This window comes from Bos indicus, chromosome 2, assembly GCF_029378745.1.
Source record: "Bos indicus isolate NIAB-ARS_2022 breed Sahiwal x Tharparkar chromosome 2, NIAB-ARS_B.indTharparkar_mat_pri_1.0, whole genome shotgun sequence".
In the NCBI taxonomy this organism is placed as follows: Eukaryota; Metazoa; Chordata; class Mammalia; order Artiodactyla; family Bovidae; genus Bos; species Bos indicus.
In genome coordinates this window covers 71,822,813-71,840,030 of record NC_091761.1, presented here as the reverse complement: position 1 = coordinate 71,840,030, position 17,218 = coordinate 71,822,813, and the positions used below count along the sequence as shown (strand labels likewise).

Below are 17,218 nucleotides of genomic sequence, written 5' to 3'. Positions count from 1 at the left end.
GGTATCATTTACATATAGCAAAATGCCACACATTTTAAATGTATGATGATGAATTCTGAAAAATATACAGGGGTACCTAATCAACACTACAATCAACATACATAACATGTCCCCTGCCCCTAAATGTTCCCTTGAGGTTTCCAATGCAATCCCATCAAAAACCCATACACGTAGCCAGCCGTGATCTGTACTGGTTTCTTTTGGCCTGCAGGCTTTTGTTGCTGCGTGCAGGGTTTCTCTAGCTGCTGACCATGGGCTACTCTTCGCTGCACTGCATGGACTTCTCATTGTGGTGGCTTCTCTTGTGGAGCACAGGCTCTAGGTATGTGGGCTTCATTAGCTGCAGTACTATAGCTTCATATAGATGGGTTTGTAACACCTGTCTTCTGTGCTGCCCTCTTTAGAGAGGCATGATGTTTCTGAGGTTCACCCCTGGTGTTGCATGCATCAACACATTCCTTTTTATGTACTGAGTAGCTTTGCACTTTACAGATATAGCCCGTTTATCTGTTTCCTTGCTGATGGACATCTGGATCGCTTCTAGTTTTTACCTGTTACAAACAAAGATGCCAGAAGCATTCATGTACCAATATCTGTATGAACCTATGTTTTCAGTTCTCTTGGATAAATACCTAGGAGTGGGACTGCTGGGTCATACGAAAAGCATATGCTTAATATATTACCAAATTCTCTTCTAAAGTACCTGTAATATTTTATGTTCTTAGCAGCCATGTGCATTGCAGGCAGTCCATTATTGCCCACACAGGGACGGTCAGTTGTTAACTTTAGCTATGAAGTATGAGGCTAGCTGTACATTATTTGCATAGGCACCCTTTATTAAGCTGAAGTTCCACTCTATTCCTATTTTGTTGTGAACATTTATCATGATCAGGTCTTAAATTCTGTGGAATGTCTTTTCCATATAAATGGAGACAATTTTCCTTAATTTTTAATATGTTGAACTATACTGGTTTTTGAATGATAAACCACCTTTTCCCCCAAGATAAACTCTTGGCCATGGTTACTACCCTGCTTATTAATTGTTGAGTAAGATCTGCTTCTATTTTGTTTAGGACTTTCGATCTGTAGCAGCTTTTTTCTGTACAATCTCTCTCTGGCTTTGTTATCGGGGTAAAACCAGACTTGTAAGTGAGCTGGGACATGCTCCCTGCTCTTCTATTTCCTGCAAGAGCTTATGAAGAATTGTTATTATTTCTTCCTTAAGTGTTCAGTAATCTTGACAGTGAAGGCCCTGGTAGGATGATTTTAAACTATAAAATAAAATCGCTTTCATTCAGAGCTATTGAAATTATTTCTCTCTCGTTTGAGTCAAGATAGACTCAGAAATACAACTGAAACATCAGGTGACGACAGCTGCCACCACCTCTGCTGCCACAAGAGGCAGTGTCAGCATCGGGATCAACATTTGCTAAACACTCACTATGTGCCTGCCAGGAGTCACTCCATGGCCTTCGTATTTATTATTTTATTTCATCCTTACAATCCACCTTAGGGTATGTATTACCATTACCCCCTTTTAAACATAATTTAACTGAGGCTCAGAGAAATAAACTAATGTGCCAAGTCACAAAGCTAGTAGGTGGTAGATAAGAAACAGGATTCAAACTCCAGCTGTCTAATTCCAGAGCCTGTACTGACCTATTTCAAATTATTTTTATATGTAAACATTATGTTTTATGTTTACATCTGGGTGAAAGGTACAGAAAGCACACAAGCAACATTCCTCAAGTTCTTCCAGTTCTCTTCAAGGCCTGTGCCTGGGACAGGATGGGTGAAGAGCCTCTTCTCAACAAGGTACTGGGAAATCCTTATTGACAACAGGATGCAGTAAGACAGGCTTCTGCGCTATTTCAGCACAGAGGGTACATCTGACAGGTGGGAGGGCCAAGGAAAAGCCAATTTTGAGAGCATGGATGCCATTAACTTCTTAGGGGCTGGTCTCTACACACTGCGTCCTTCACAAGATGTCACAACCCACTCTTCGTCTTGCAACCATCGCTCAGTTGCTAATAACACGACTAATAACTTTGCTGAATGAGCTATTTAGCTAATAATTTTGCTGAATTGGGATAGATGGGTGGGAGGAAAAGTGAACTGATAAAGACCTAAAATCACTCTAGGGTTTCCAGCTATAAAAGTGACGAAAGATTAGGGACTCACTTCTATAGGAATTTGACTTTTAAAAAACTTTATTCTTCTTACTTCATGACTGCCCCATCTTAATCTACTCTGACTAGAATTTAGAGATGGAAAGGCATTTGCTACCTTGAGTATGTTTCCTGGTTTTACCCTCTCTGGCCTGCTCACTCATGTCCACCATCTGTGTGTGTTCTTTGTTCCATAGGGTCTCCTTCCACTTCAGTGGGACCCTAGTGAAGGCAGCTTACCTTCTGCACTGCTTCTACTTGAGCCTTCAAAATATTACTCTTCAAGTCAGGAGGAACTCTCCTGGTATTCAGCGCTGGGCTGTCGATGGCATTATTCAGACATTTCTCGGTTAACTTCACCACTTCCTCCTGGATATTAAAAACACACTGTAAGCAACTCTGAGAGGATTCAACTAAATGGAAACAGAAAAGGACTGATGAAAGTTCCTATTCAGACAACCAGGGAGTCATGTGTTTCAGGCAGCCATCTTTTTCCAGGAGGAGTCACCTCTTACTTGAGGTTTTGAACTAAGATCAGTAATCACAAATAAGGTAGGGATCCCTGAAAATCATCCAGCCAACTTTTGTCTTTAAGTTGTCTTTAAGCCAACTGAATAACTAACAATACCACCCTGGAAAAATGCCTGAATTAAACCACACATGAAGAATGTGTGCCATCTGCTGTAATTAATTTCAACTGGATTTTAGGTCAGGCCCTACACAGGCTGATCCCTAGTGCTGTTACTGAGTAGATGACTGTGCTTGAGACTTAAGTTATTTGGCCACAAAGAGGCCACTCTCAGGTAAAAACTTACTAAAATGATAAAATAAAGCACAAGTCCACTGAATGAAGATCATAATTAAAACAACATAAATTACTATGAAAAGAAATGGGAGAAAATAATAATTTTAATTATCTACACTACAGCCGATATTTTAACTAATTAAAAATAAATGACAATCAATAATAACAATCACCATCACCATCATCCTTACTATGTGCTGTGCTAAGTCGCTTCAGTCACATCCAATTCCTTGAGATCCTGTGAGGAGGATCCTCCAGAGCCTGCCAGGCTCCTCTCTCCGTGGGATTTCCCAGGTAAGAATACCGAAGTGGGTTGTCATTTCCTCTTGCAGGGGATCTTCCCAACCCAGGGACTGAACCTGTGTCTCCTGCATCTCCTGCACTGGCAGGCAGGTTCTTTACCACTAGTCACACCTGAGAAGCCCTGTCCTTACTATGGTTACCATTTAACACTGGTCTAAATAACAAACTCATTCTAAACATTTCTTAGCCTCAGATATAGCTTTTGTTCTGTAAAACTGGCCATCTGCCAACATACAGGATTATATATTGCACCACTTGTTCAGATTTGAAAAAATTTAACTATGTGCTTATTCTAATCTGGTTTTTCTTAGTGTGGTCTCCACATACCTGCCTCTGGGTGGGATCCCCAAATCTGAATGTTTAACAAGCTTTCCCATGTGACTCTGATATATATAAAAGTTTGAGAATCACTAGTTTGTACTAGACTGTATCTTCCAAGTCTACAGAATGGTTCCCAGTAATTGAAAGAAAACCCTTTTTCAGTCATGACTAGTTCACACCATATGACCCAGCAACGCCACTTCTGGGTACACATCCAAAGGAAATAAATTCATGATCCCAAATAGGTATCTGCACCCCCATGTTCACTGCAGCATTATGCACAGCAGCCAAGACATGGAAACAACCTAAATGTCCATCAACAGATGAAAGGATACAGAAGATGTAAAATGCACAGACACACACACATAAATATACATACACAATGAAATATTGTTCCACCTTTAAAAAGAAGGAAATCCTGCCATTTTCAACAACACAGACAAAGCTAGAAGGAATTATGCTAAGTGAACTAAGTCAGATAGAGAAAACAAATACTTCATGGTATTACTTAAATGTGGACTCTTAAAAAAAATCCAACTCAGAGAGTAGAATGGTTGCCAGAGACTAGGGGTGGAGAAATAGGGGGAGGCTGGTAAAAGTTATCTGATCCTGAGGACCCAATGTATAGGATGGTGACTAAAGTTAATTACACTGTTTTTTGTACTTGAAATGTGCTGAGAGTAGATCTCAAGCGTTCTCACAAAAAAACAAACAAAAAGAAAACTAACTAAAGTGAGGTGCTGCTGCTGCTGCTAAGTCGCTTCAGTCGTGTCCGACTCTGTGCGACCCCACAGATGGCAGCCCACCAGGCTCCCCCGTCCCTGGGATTCTCCAGGCAAGAACACTGGAGTGGGTTGCCATTTCCTTCTCCAATGCATGAAAGTGAAAAGTGAAAGTGAAGTCGCTCAGTTGTGTCCAAAAGTGAGGTGAGGATGTGTTAACTATCAATCTGACTGTAGGAATCATTTCACAATGTATACTTGTATCAATTTATTAAATGGCACATTTTAAATGTATTTAAATTTTGTCAATTATACCTCAATAAGGGGCCAGGAATGTTAGGTCCACACATTAAAGTTTATTGGAAGTGGTCAAACAGGAGATGGCAAGAGTGAACACTGACATTTTAGGAATCAGTGAACTAAAATGGACCTGAATGGGTGAATTTAATTCAGATGACCACTACTTGCCTACTACTGTGGGCAAGAATCCCTTAGAAGAAATGGAGTAGCCTTTATAGTCAACAAGAGTCCGAAATGCAGTACTTGGGTGCAATTTCAAAAATGACAGAATGATCTGTATTCATTTCCAAGGCAAACCATTCAGTATCACAGTAATCCAAGTCTATGCCCCAACCACAAATGCCAAAAAAGCTGAAGTTGATAGGTTCTATGTAGACCTAGAAGACCTTCTAGAACTAACACCAAAAAAAGATGTCCTTTTCATCACAGGGGAATGAAATGCAAAAGTAGGAAGTCAAGAGATACCTGGACTAACAGGCAAGTTTGGCTGTGGAGTACAAAATGAAGCAGGGCAAAGGCTAACAGAGTTTTGCCAAGAGAATGCACTGGTCATAGCAAATGCCCTCTTCTAACAACACAAAAGATGACTTTACAAATGGATATCATCAGATAGTCAATACCAAAATCAGATTGATTATATTCTTTGCAGCCATAGATGGAGAAGCTCTATACAGTCAGCAAAAAATAAGACCAGGAGCCGACTGTGGCTCAGATCATGAACTCCTTATTGCAAAATTCAGACTAATTGAAGAAAGTAGGGAAAACCACTAAACCTAAATCAAATCTCTTATGATGATACAGTGGAAGTGACAAATAGATGCAAGGGACTGTATCTGACAGAGTGCTTGAAGAACTATGGATGGAGGTTTGTTACATGGTACAGGAGGTGGTGATCAAAACCATCCCCAAGAAAAAGAAATGCAAAAAGGCAAAATAATTGTCTGAGGAGACCTAAAAATAGCTGAGAAAAGAAGAGAAGCAAAAGGCAAAGGAGAAAAGGAAATATATATCTATCTGAATGTAGAATTCCAAAGAATAGCAAGGAGAGCTAAGAAAGCCTTCCTCAATGATCAATGGAAAGAAATACAGGAAAACAATACAATGGGAAAGACTAGAGATATCTTCAAGAAAATTAGAGATAGCAAGGGAACATTTCATGCAAAGATGGGCACAGAAAGACAGAAACACCATGGACATAACAGAAGCAGAAGATATTAAGAAAAGGTGACAAGAATACACAGAACTATACAAAAAAGATCTTAATGATCCAGATAACCATGATGGTGTGATCACTCACCTAGAGCCAGACATCCTAGAGTGCAAAGTCAAGTGGACCTTAGGAAGCATCACTAAAAACAAAGCTAGTGGAGGTGATGGAATTCCAGCTGATCTATTTCAAATCCTAAAAGATGATGCTATGAAAGTGTTGCACTCAACATGCCAGCAAATTTGAAAAACTCAGCAGTGGTCACAGGACTGGAAAAGGTCAGGTTTCATTCCAATCCCAAAGAAAGGCAATGCCAAAGAATGTTCACCCTATTGCACAACTGCACTCATTTCACATGCTAGCAAAGTAACGCTGAAAATTTTCCAAGTTAAGTTTCAATAGTATGTGAACCAAGAACTTTCAGATTTCAAGCTGGATTTAGGAAAGGAAGAGGAACCAGAGATCAAATTGCCAACATCCGTTGGATCACAGAAATAGCAAAGAGAATTCCAGAAAAAAATCTGGAACATGAAACATTCTGCTTCACTGACTATGCTAAAGCCTTTGACTGTGTAGATCACAACAAACAGTGGAAAACTGTTAAGGAGATGGGAATACAAGACCACTTAACCTGCCTCCTGAGAAATTAGTATGCAGGTCAAGAAGCAACAGTTAGAACCAGACATGAAACAACAGACTGTTTCCAAATTGGGCAACAAGTACAAGAAGGCTGTATATTGTCACCCTGCTTATTTAACTTAACACGCAGAGTATATCCTGTGAAATGCTGGGCTGTATGACTCACAAGCTGGAATCAAGACTGCTGGGAGAAATATTAATAACCTTAGATATGCAGATGACACCACCCTTATGGCAGACAGCGAAGAGGAACTAAAGGGCCTCTTGATGCAAGTCGAAGAGGAGAGTGAAAAAGCTGGCTTAAAATTCAACATTCAGAAAACTAAGATCATGGCATCAGGTCCCATCGCTTCTTGGCAAATAGATGGTGAAACAATGGAAACAGTGAAAGACTATTTTCTTATGCTCCAAAATCCTTGCAGACGGTGACTGCAGTCATGAAACTAAAAGACGCATGTTCCTTGGAAGAAAAGCTATGACCAACATAGATAGCATATTAAAACAGAGACATTACTGTACCAACAAAGTTCCATATACTCAAACTATGGTTTTTCTAGTAGTCATGTATGGATGTGAGAGTTGGACCATAAAGAAAGCTGAGCGCTGAAGAATTGATGCTTTGAACTTTGGTATTGGAGAAGACTCTTGAGAGTCCCTTGGATTGCAAGGAGATATAACCAGTCAATCCTAAAGGAAATCAGTCCTGAATATTCATTGGAAGGACTGATGCTGAAGCTGAAGCTCCAATACTTTGGTCACCTGATGAGAAGAACTGACTCATTAGAAAAGACCCTGATGCTGAGAAAGACTGATGGCAGGAGAAGAAGGGATGACAGGATGAGACGGTTGGATGGCATCACCTACGCAATGGACAGGAGTTTGAGCAAGCTCTGGGAGTTGGTGGTGGACAGGGAAGACTGGTGTGCTACAGTCCATGGGGTCGCAAACAACTGGACATGACTGATGAAAGCAGGAAAAATAGCATAGCGTAGCTAGTTCAATCACTCAGTTGTGTCTGACTCTTTGTGACCCTATGGACTGTATACTGCCAGGATCCTCTGTCCAAGAGGATTCCTCCCTTCCTCCTCCAGGGATCTTCCCATCCCAAATATCAAACCTAGGTCTCCCACATTCTAGGAGGATTCTTTACTGTCTGAGCCACCAGGGAAGCCCACAGAGGACAAAAGATGAGATGGCTGGATGGCATCACCGACTCAATGGACATGAGTCTGAGCAAGCTCTGGGAGATGGTGAAGGACAGGAAAGCCTGGCATGCTGTAGTCCATGGGGCTTCAGAGTTGGATATGACTGAGTGACTGAACAACAAGAATGGCTAGTTCAAATGTATTGAAATTTTCTTTTCAGAGAGAATTTCATTGCAGATTTTGTATTATTTGCTCAACATTTATATTTGCATGTCACAGCATCTCAAAGCAACCTGCCACAGACCTAGGCAGATATTTCTCTTCCTGCCTATATTAAAAATCAAGGATTCAATGCACACATCACAAAAGTACCTGTGACTGTTACCATCTTTCTGAAGGCAATTTTGCAAAAGTACCAAAGGCTTTAAAATTATTTCTGAAATTTAACTTAACACTTCTGTCATGCCGAGTGGTTTTTGAAGGATCTTAGCTCCCGGATCAGGGATTGAACATGGGCCCTCAGCAGTGAAAGAAGTGAATACTAACCACTGGACCACCAGGGAATTCCTGAACCTAACACTTCTACTTCCTAGGAAAATAATCAAAGATAATGCAGGATATTTATTTATAAGACTGTTTATCACAACACTGATTATGACAGTGAAAATTAGTGAAATGTCTAATAGGAGACTGAGTAAACACAACGTTGACCTATGCATGCCATTTAACTATTAATGATAATGTGTTATTGAAATAAAGAGATTACAACTGATTAGCTACAGAACAATATTATTGCATTTTTAATTAAAAATATTTATCACATATCAATGGCCGGAAGTACGTATCTTTAAAATGTTAACTGTAGTTATCTCTTAGGACTGGGATAATGGAAGTTTTATAATTTCTTGCTTTTTAAAATCTACATTTTGTGGGGAATTCCCAGGCAGTCCAGTGGTTAGCACTCAGCACTTTCAGCCAGGGCTCAGATTCAATCTTTGACTGGGGAACTAAGATCCTGCAAGTTGCATGGCATGACCAAAAAAACCCAGAAATAAACATAAATAAAATCTGTATTTTGTACAATTACCTTCCATATATATAAAAGAAAGATTACTGAAATACAAGTTCAGTGTAATAGCTATAAAATATTTTCATATAGTTTTATTATAGGATGCAAATTCAACAATATCCAGTTACTATGCTGTTGATATATCTGCCTTGGATGGCCAAAATGTGCAAACAGAAGACCAAAATAATTTAAAAGACACCCTGATTCCTAAACATCCCAAGTTAGACCTGTTCTAACAAGAACAGATGCTCAAACTCTCCTGCAGAGCAGTCCTCACTGTCAGAATCAGCTTAGTTAGGAGTTAATGTCAGGTTAAAGTGGATCCAAAGTCTACTTCAGTTTGTTAACGAGCCAGGGCTCATGTGCCTGCAGCGCAGAAAGCCAAACTGACAGCAGGAGTTTGTAGAAAACTAGGGGTTTATTTGCAGGGCACCAAGAAAGGAGAACACGCAATTCACGTACAAGAGACCAGAACTCCCTAATGGCTTTCTGGCAAAGGTCTTTAAAGATGGTGTGAGGGGATAGGGTCCAGGAAGTGTGATCAGCCTGTGGACGTTCTTCTGATTGGTTGTGCTTAGTTGCTTAGTCATGTCCAACTGTTTGCAACCCTACGGATGATAGCCCACCAGTCTCCTCTGTCTGTGGGATTCTCCAGGCAAGAATACTGGCATGGGTTGCCATGCTCTCCTCCAGGGGATTTTCCCAACCCAGGGATCAAACCCAGGTGTCCCACATTGCAGGCGGATTCTTTACCGTCTGAGCCAATGGGGAAGCCCTCTGATTGGTTGGTGATGAGGTAACAGGGTGATGTCTTGAGAACCTCAATCTCCTGGCTCCAGCCAGTCTGGGGACTACCTGCCTGTGGTCATCATGTAGTCATCATCCCCCCCCTGGGTGGGGCGGTCTTAGTTTTTGCAGAACAACTCAAAGACAGGCACAGAGAGTTATCCACATCCCTTCAGAATAAACCAGAGTCCTGTGACACTCTTGTCCTAAACATTAACTGCTAGACTCTGCTCTTTGGAACATGGGGAAGGCCCAGGAGATTACCGCCTTTTTCCTACAAACAGGAAACAGGGATGTGGAGACGCTTTTTGTACATGGGATGGTTCCACAAGTCCTGTTTGGGGTCCAATTCTCCTTTTTATTTGATGCTTCTCAATTCTGAGGGGAAAAGGGGTAAGATTAGGAAGGGAATCAATTTTTAGATAGATTAATCACAAACTCAGCAGGGGAAGTCAGTTTTAGGAGGACTTGGTTTCAAGTTCTGAACCAGAATGCCATTAGATCCAGACTCAAAACCACTCTTGAAACAATCTTGGCTAGAAAACATAGGTAGGCCATTTATACAGTCAAACACATAAGGTAAAGAATTGGTGTAAGCAGTAAAACTCAAAAGAACAACGGTACTTTTTTTAAAACACAGAGAGATCTTATTTCTGAGAGCTCCTTCTTTAAATGCCTCAGAAAAATTGAAATTATTAAATTTTAAAAAATTATATAAGCCTTTTAAGTAAAGTGAAGTTCTTTTTAGCTCTAACTTTGGGAAGATGCAAACAGTTATTTTAAGGTTGGTATGGTTTACTCTTTTTGAGAATTTAATAAAATTTGGACCCACTTTCTTAAAAAATATGTAACTGAATTAAAGCAAGAATAGGAGCTTCCTTGGTGGTCCAGGGATTAAGAATCCACCTTGTCCAATACAGAAGATGTGGGTTCGATCCCTGGTCAGGGAACTAGATTCCACATGCCACAGAGCAACTAAGCCCATGCACCACAACTACTGAACATGAGCACTTTAGAGCTTGTGCTCTGAAACCAGAAAGAAGCCCCTCACTCACTGCAACTAAGACCCAGTGCAGCCAAAATAAATAAAAGAAAAAAGAATATGTGTTCAGTGGCATAGAGTTTAAGACACAACTTATAATTATTCTTGGGTAGATCTGAGATCTGCAAGAATCCTGCTTTAGAAGAATAAATACAATTTACCTTGAATTTTTGCTAAGTATACACAAAGGTTTTAACCACTTTATAAACTGTTTCTTCCCCTTAAACTGCTGAATGTATTTACATGAATCCAGAAGAGTCCCTGAGATCATGACAAAGGGGATGTGAATTTTTAGGGCTGGCCTACTACATAAACTAATAAACTCTAAGATACCAGCAGTTAAATAGCCTGATATCCAGACTTAAAAATTATTTTTTAAAACACCTGCACCAATATTAGTATAATATTAGAAACTATTGTTTCAGGCTTTCCAGTTGGCACTAGTGGTAAAGAACCTGCCTGCCAATGCAGGGGACACAAGAGATGTGGGTTCAATCCCTGGGTCAGTAAGATCCCCTGGAGGAGGGCATGGCAACCCACTCCAGTATTCTCATCTGGAGAATGCCATGGACAGAGAAGCCTGGTGGGCTACAGTCTTTAGGGTCCCAAAGAGTCAGACACAACCAAAGAGACTTCAGTTCAGTTCAGTTCAGTCGCTCATTCGTGTCCAACTCTTTGCAACCCCATAAATCGAAGCACGCCAGGCCTCCCTGTCCATCATCAACCCCGGAGTTCACTCAGACTCACATCCATAGAGTCAGTGATGCCATCCAGCCATCTCATCCTCTGTTGTCCCCTTCTCCTCCCGCTCCCAATTCCTCCCAGCATGAGTCTTTTCCAATGAGTCAACTCTTCGCATGAGGTGGCCAAAGTACTGGAGTTTCAGCTTTAGCATCATTCCTTCCAAAGAAATCCCAGGGCTGATCTCCTTCAGAATGGACTGGTTGGATCTCCTTGCAGTCCAGGGGACTCTCAAGTCTTCTCCAACACCACAGTTCAAAAGCATCAATTCTTTGGCGCTCAGCCTTCATCACAGTCCAACTCTCACATCCATACATGACCACAGGAAAAACCATAGCCTTGACAAGACGGACCTTTGTTGGCAAAGTAATGTCTCTGCTTTTGAATATGCTATCTAGGTTGGTCATAACTTTCCTTCCAAGGAGTAAGCGTCTTTTAATTTCATGGCTGCAGTCACCATCTGCATAGATTTTGGAGCCCCCCAAAATAAAGTCTGACACTGTTTCCACTGTTTCCCCATCTATTTCCCATGAAGTGATTGATGGGACCGGATGCCATGATCTTAGTTTTCTGAATGTTGAGCTTTAAGCCAACTTTTTCACTCTCCTCTTTCACTTTCATCAAGAGACTTTTTAGTTCCTCTTCACTTTCTGCCATAAGGGTCGTGTCATCTGCATATCTGAGCTTATTGATATTTCTCCCGGCAATCTTGATTCCAGCTTGTGCTTCCTCCAGCCCAGCGTTTCTCATGATGTACTGTGCATATAAGTTAAATAAGCAGGGTGACAATATACAGCCTTGACGTACTCCTTTTCCTATTTGGAACCAGTCTGTTGTTCCATGTCCAGCTCTAACTGTTGCTTCCTGACCTGCATATAGATTTCTCAAGAGGCAGGTCAGGTGGTCTGGTATTCCCATCTCTTTCAGAATTTCCCACAGTTTATTGTGATCCACACAGTCAAAGGCTTTGGCATAGTCAATAAAGCAGAAATAGATGTTTTTCTGGAACTCTCTTGCCTTTTCCATGATCCAGCAGATGTTGGCAATTTGATCTCTGGTTCCACTTAGCAAGCAACTATTGTTCCAGCTGAAAAAGTCATGGCAGTGAGGGTAGCAGAATGTATCATCCCCAAATATGTCACCTTGTGGCATGTTATTTTGAGCTGAAGGCAACTGAGAAGCACAAGATATAAGAAAAGCTTTGTCCTCCTATCTATCTAAAAGCAGCACAGAAATTTACAAAGGAGTCCCTCCTTCCTTTATACTAGGAAAGACCAACATTCATCCCTGCAAACAACTCAAACTCTTATCGTTGAATAGCAAGGACTCAAAGCTGCATAAGCAGCCTTACTTCTGTTTACCCTGCTTTTCCTTGAACCCTCCCCTACACTTTTCTTTCGTTTGACTTTAGCTGAAGATGGTATTTAGCTGGAATTCTAAGCCTGAGAGTTACTCATTCTCCCCTGGTATCTCCCATCTGTACAGGAGGTACACATAACAGTAAACTTCTATTTTTCTCTTGTTAATCTTTCTTTTGTTACAGAGGTCTCAGCCAACAACTCAGAGGAGTAGAGGGAAAAATTATTTTTCCCCCTACAGCAATTACTGTTAGAGAGTATTAGCCTTTGTGTTTGTAAAAGTTATCATTTCTACTTACATAATATGCAATAGCTCACTGATCCCTGGAGAAGTGTGGCCTTTGTGTGGCTAACATCTGAAGACTGACTCAATTTCCCAAAGGGGGGTCAGACCAACTGCCACACTTTTGTGTCCAAATTGAGGGTAGAGGGAAAGAAAGTTAACTACTTATAGAACCAAACTGAAACATTTGGAGTCACTTATTTCAGGGACAGAATGAAGACAGCCAATGTAGGCACACAGAGGACACTTAACCTAACCTCATGGGGATGTACAACTCTTCCCAAAGGTTGGCACAGGACACCAGCCAAGCCCCCATGCAAGTCTGTTCATGGCAGCTCTATGCTTCCTTGTTCCCCTGACTCAGCTGCTCTGATCTAAATAAGAAAGAAGACCACCCGGCAACTAATCAGCCAACAACAACAAATAACTCCTGTATTTATCCCATGAAAAACACTTAAATTTGTCAGCAACTCAGAACTTACTACGTTCACAGTCTTGAGTTCTAAGGTTCGTGGGTCAAAATCCAGGTAATAAATGCATCTTTCTCCTTTGTTTTCTTCAGAGTGCAGATTTTTATTTTTGATATACTTTTTGGTTATACCTTCTTAAGGTTTGGGTACAAAAAAAAAAGATTAAAAGTGACAAAGATTATTCCAAGTCACATGTGGCAGCAATCTGCTGTAGTATTACATTCCCAACAAAAAGAGAAAGACAACCTACAGGTCACACCTGGCCCTCCATCTGTTTTAGTAAGTAAACTCTACTGGAACACGGCTACGCCCAGGCCCACATGGCTATGGCCATGGTCATGCCATGGTGGCACAGTTGAGTACAATGACAGAGACTGTATGGCTACTATGACTGAAATATTTACTGACCTTTAATGAAAGAGGCTGCCAACTTGTGGTCAAGAGAACATAGTCATCACGCCTTTCTTTTAAACCTTTACACTAAAAAGACAAGCTGCTAAAGGTCATGCCTTAATCACGTCCCCATCCTCACTAACAAATGCAGCTTATATTTTGTTACTTTAAGCATTTTAAAAATTTTCTGATCAAGGACCAAGAAAAAAAATTATTCTTCAAATTTGAAGATAAAGAAAATTCTGGAATTGTCTCAAGTAATTAAGAGGAGGAAGGTAACTGAAAAGTCTTCAAGTCTTGACACAGCATAAGCCCTAAAGGACTCCAAAGACACAGATCAGGCAGACACTGTGAACACATTCCCCATACCAGGAGGCACCCAGAAAGGGAAAGAATCCCAACAATGAACCCAAGATTCAGGGTGTCCCAAGGTGGCAAGAATGCTCCAACCTCCAAGTACATCCAACCTCCAAAATATCCAAAGGCTGACCTCAGTCTTAGCCTGAGGAACTTCCCACATTAGGGAATCTGCTGCTTTCTTAGCTATCTGTTCAATTCCCAGGTGTGTTAGGATGTGTTTTCTTACACTGAGGTGAAATCTGCCTAATTTCATCACTCACTGACCTTAGCTCTTCTCCAAGACTGTTAAAAAACCAGTTATCAATACTTTACTTCCTGTTATATCATAGCTCCTCAGATAACTGAAGTGTTCTTTCCTGAGACTGCTGAGCCTCATTACAACTGTGCTTCAAGATTCTTCACTGTACTCCTCTTCTCAAACCACTTTAGTTTTCCGAAATCATGTTTATCTCTCTTCCTTTTTAATACTATGGTTGGAGCTCCCCTTTTAAGCCCTTTCAGTTAATACAACGGATATGTTTCAGCAGTTACACTTCATACTGTTTACAAACTTTTTTTACACATACCTATTACATTCTACCTCTTGATCCTAACCCCTACATTTGTGTCAGACTTGTCATGATATACAGTCTTAAATCCAACCCATGATTCCAGCCTTTCAAAGTATTCATAGATCCTGATTTTGCCTTTCACACTGTACTTTCCACTTACTGCCATCTGAAAATTCCATTAACCTAAGAGCTTCTCAGTTACCCAATTTTTAGAGCTAAACATCCAACATCTGACACTTTGCTTTAGAGTATATTTTATTTACAATAGGCTTTTCATCCTAAAATTACTATACTTAGTAAAGCTGATATTAAGATTAATTTGCATTCCTTAAGCAAACATTAACAGTTAGTGGCAGAGGTAGAGAAATCAGAGTGGATTAAAAGTGTGTCATATAAATAAAACATGAATCAAGGGAACTTCCATGCTGGTCCAGGGGCTAAGACTCCTTACTCCCAATACAGAGGGCCCTGGTTCAATCCCTGGTCAGGGAAAAAGATCCCACAAGCTGTAACTAAAAGATCCCATGTGCTGCAACTAAGATCCAGCACCATGAGATATAAGAAAACACATGAATCAACTTGAGACTGCTGCTGTATCGGTAAACAAAGGATGCTGCAGCCATCAAGCCAGTACATTTCAGCCACTGGACAGTGAGCCCTAAAGGAACTCAGGATGGAGACAACCAACCAGCCCACTGTGAAGCCCACGTAGTAGTCAGCCTCTGCAGCCACCCTGATGGTGCTTCTGAGAACACTCACGATGCTAGCCCCAGACAGCTGACGTGCGTATCACAGGAATGACTGCAGTGAGCCCAGACTCTCACCTATTCCTATACACAGTAAACCAAGGGCTTCCCTGGCCTGCAATGCAGGAGATCCAGGTTTGATCCCTGGGTTGGGAAGATTCCCCTGGAGAAGGGAATGTAACCCACTCCAATATTCTTGCCTTGAGAATTCCATGGACAGAGAAGCCTGGCAGGCTACAGTCTATAGGGTCAATGGATTGGTTCAAAATTGGGAAAGGAGTACATCAAGGCTGTGTATAGTAACCCTGTTTATTTAACTTATATGCAGAGTACATCATGCGAAATGCTGGGATGTATGACTCACAAGCTGGAATTAAGATTGCCTGGATCATATCAACAACCTCAGATATGCAGATGATACCACTCTAATGGCAGAAAGCAAAGAGAAACTAAAGAGCCTCTTGATGAAAGTGAAAGAGAAGAGTGAAAAACCTGGCTTAAAATTCAACATTGAAAAAACGAAGATCATGGCATCCAGTACTATCACTTCATGCCAAATAGATGGGGAAAAGTGTAAGGAGTGACAAATTTTATTTTCTTGAGCTCCAAAATCACTATGGATGTTAACTGCAGCCACAAAATTAAAAGACACTTGCTCCCTAGAAGAAAAGCTCTGACAAGCCTAGACAGCATATTAAAAAGCAGAGACATCACTTTGCCAACAAAGGTGTGTACAGACAAAGCTGGGGTTTTTACAATAGTCATGTATGGATCTAAGAGTTGGACCCTAAAGAAGGCTGAGTGCTGAAGAACTGATGCTTTCAAATTGAGTGATGGAGAAGACTCTTGACAGTCCCTTGGACTGCAAGGAGATTAAACCAGTTAATCCTAAAGGAAATCAACCCTGAATACTATTGGAAGGACTGATGAAGATGAAGCTCCAATACTTTGGCCATGTGATGTGAAGAGCTGAGTCACTAAAGAAGATCCTGAGGGCAAGAGGAGAAGCGGGCGACAGAGGATGAGATGGTTGGATGGCATCACCAACTCAATGGACATTAGTTTGAGTAAACTCCAGGAGGCACTGAAGAACAAGGAAGACTGGTGTGCTGCAATTCATGGGGTGACAAAGAGTTAGACATGACTTAAGAGACTGAACATCAATACATAGAAAAGTACTAAATTCCTTAATGTGAGATAGCTGGTTTTCTTTTATTAACACTAATCTTTTGATGATTATGACCAGGTCTTTGTTGCAAAAACTCTTATGAATCCGGGCTCCTCCTCCCCTCTTTGAAGCAGTCTCTCAGGGTTATTTGAGATATTGTCTCCCAAGCTTGAAGTCCTAAGAATGTCTGTCAGATAACACATAACTCTCAACTTTTAGGTTGTGCTTTTTTTTTTTTTTTCCAGTCGACAAACCTGTACACAGCACTAGTTGAAGAGCTGAGGTAGGGTAGTCTGACATCTCTTATTTGTCAGTATAGCAATGAATTCTTTCTTATTATTTCTGCCTGACATAGAGTAAGCCCTCACCAAATATTAGCTATTATCTTCCTAGCTATGTGAGCCCCAAAAACTTCATGGCACACCATCCTTCACCTAACCCTCTCTCATATTCCCTTTCCTGTCTTGAACCCACACTTATACTTACTCTTCCAAGGTTTCATAACTAATCTAATAGATCCTCTGGTAAATATGCAGTGAATATTGCCAAAAAACAAGCAGCCGCTCAATGAATTTCCTGGGCAACAATTACCCTTCAACTCCCTGTCAGGATTTACTGGGCCTTAATCTTCTTCAGGATCA

The 17,218-nt window shown here is 40.9% G+C and overlaps 1 protein-coding gene across 3 annotated transcripts in view; it reads right to left on the bottom strand.

Moving 5' to 3' along the window:
• The window catches only part of EPB41L5 (erythrocyte membrane protein band 4.1 like 5), a 169,233-nt gene that overhangs the window by 26,664 nt on the left and 125,351 nt on the right, over positions 1-17,218 (bottom strand). For all 3 annotated transcript variants that reach the window (XM_019973958.2, XM_019973967.2, XM_070768966.1), the window contains one exon: positions 2,409-2,537. In XM_019973958.2, the coding sequence (XP_019829517.1) occupies positions 2,409-2,537 (129 nt within the window). The remainder of the gene's footprint in view (positions 1-2,408; positions 2,538-17,218) is intronic.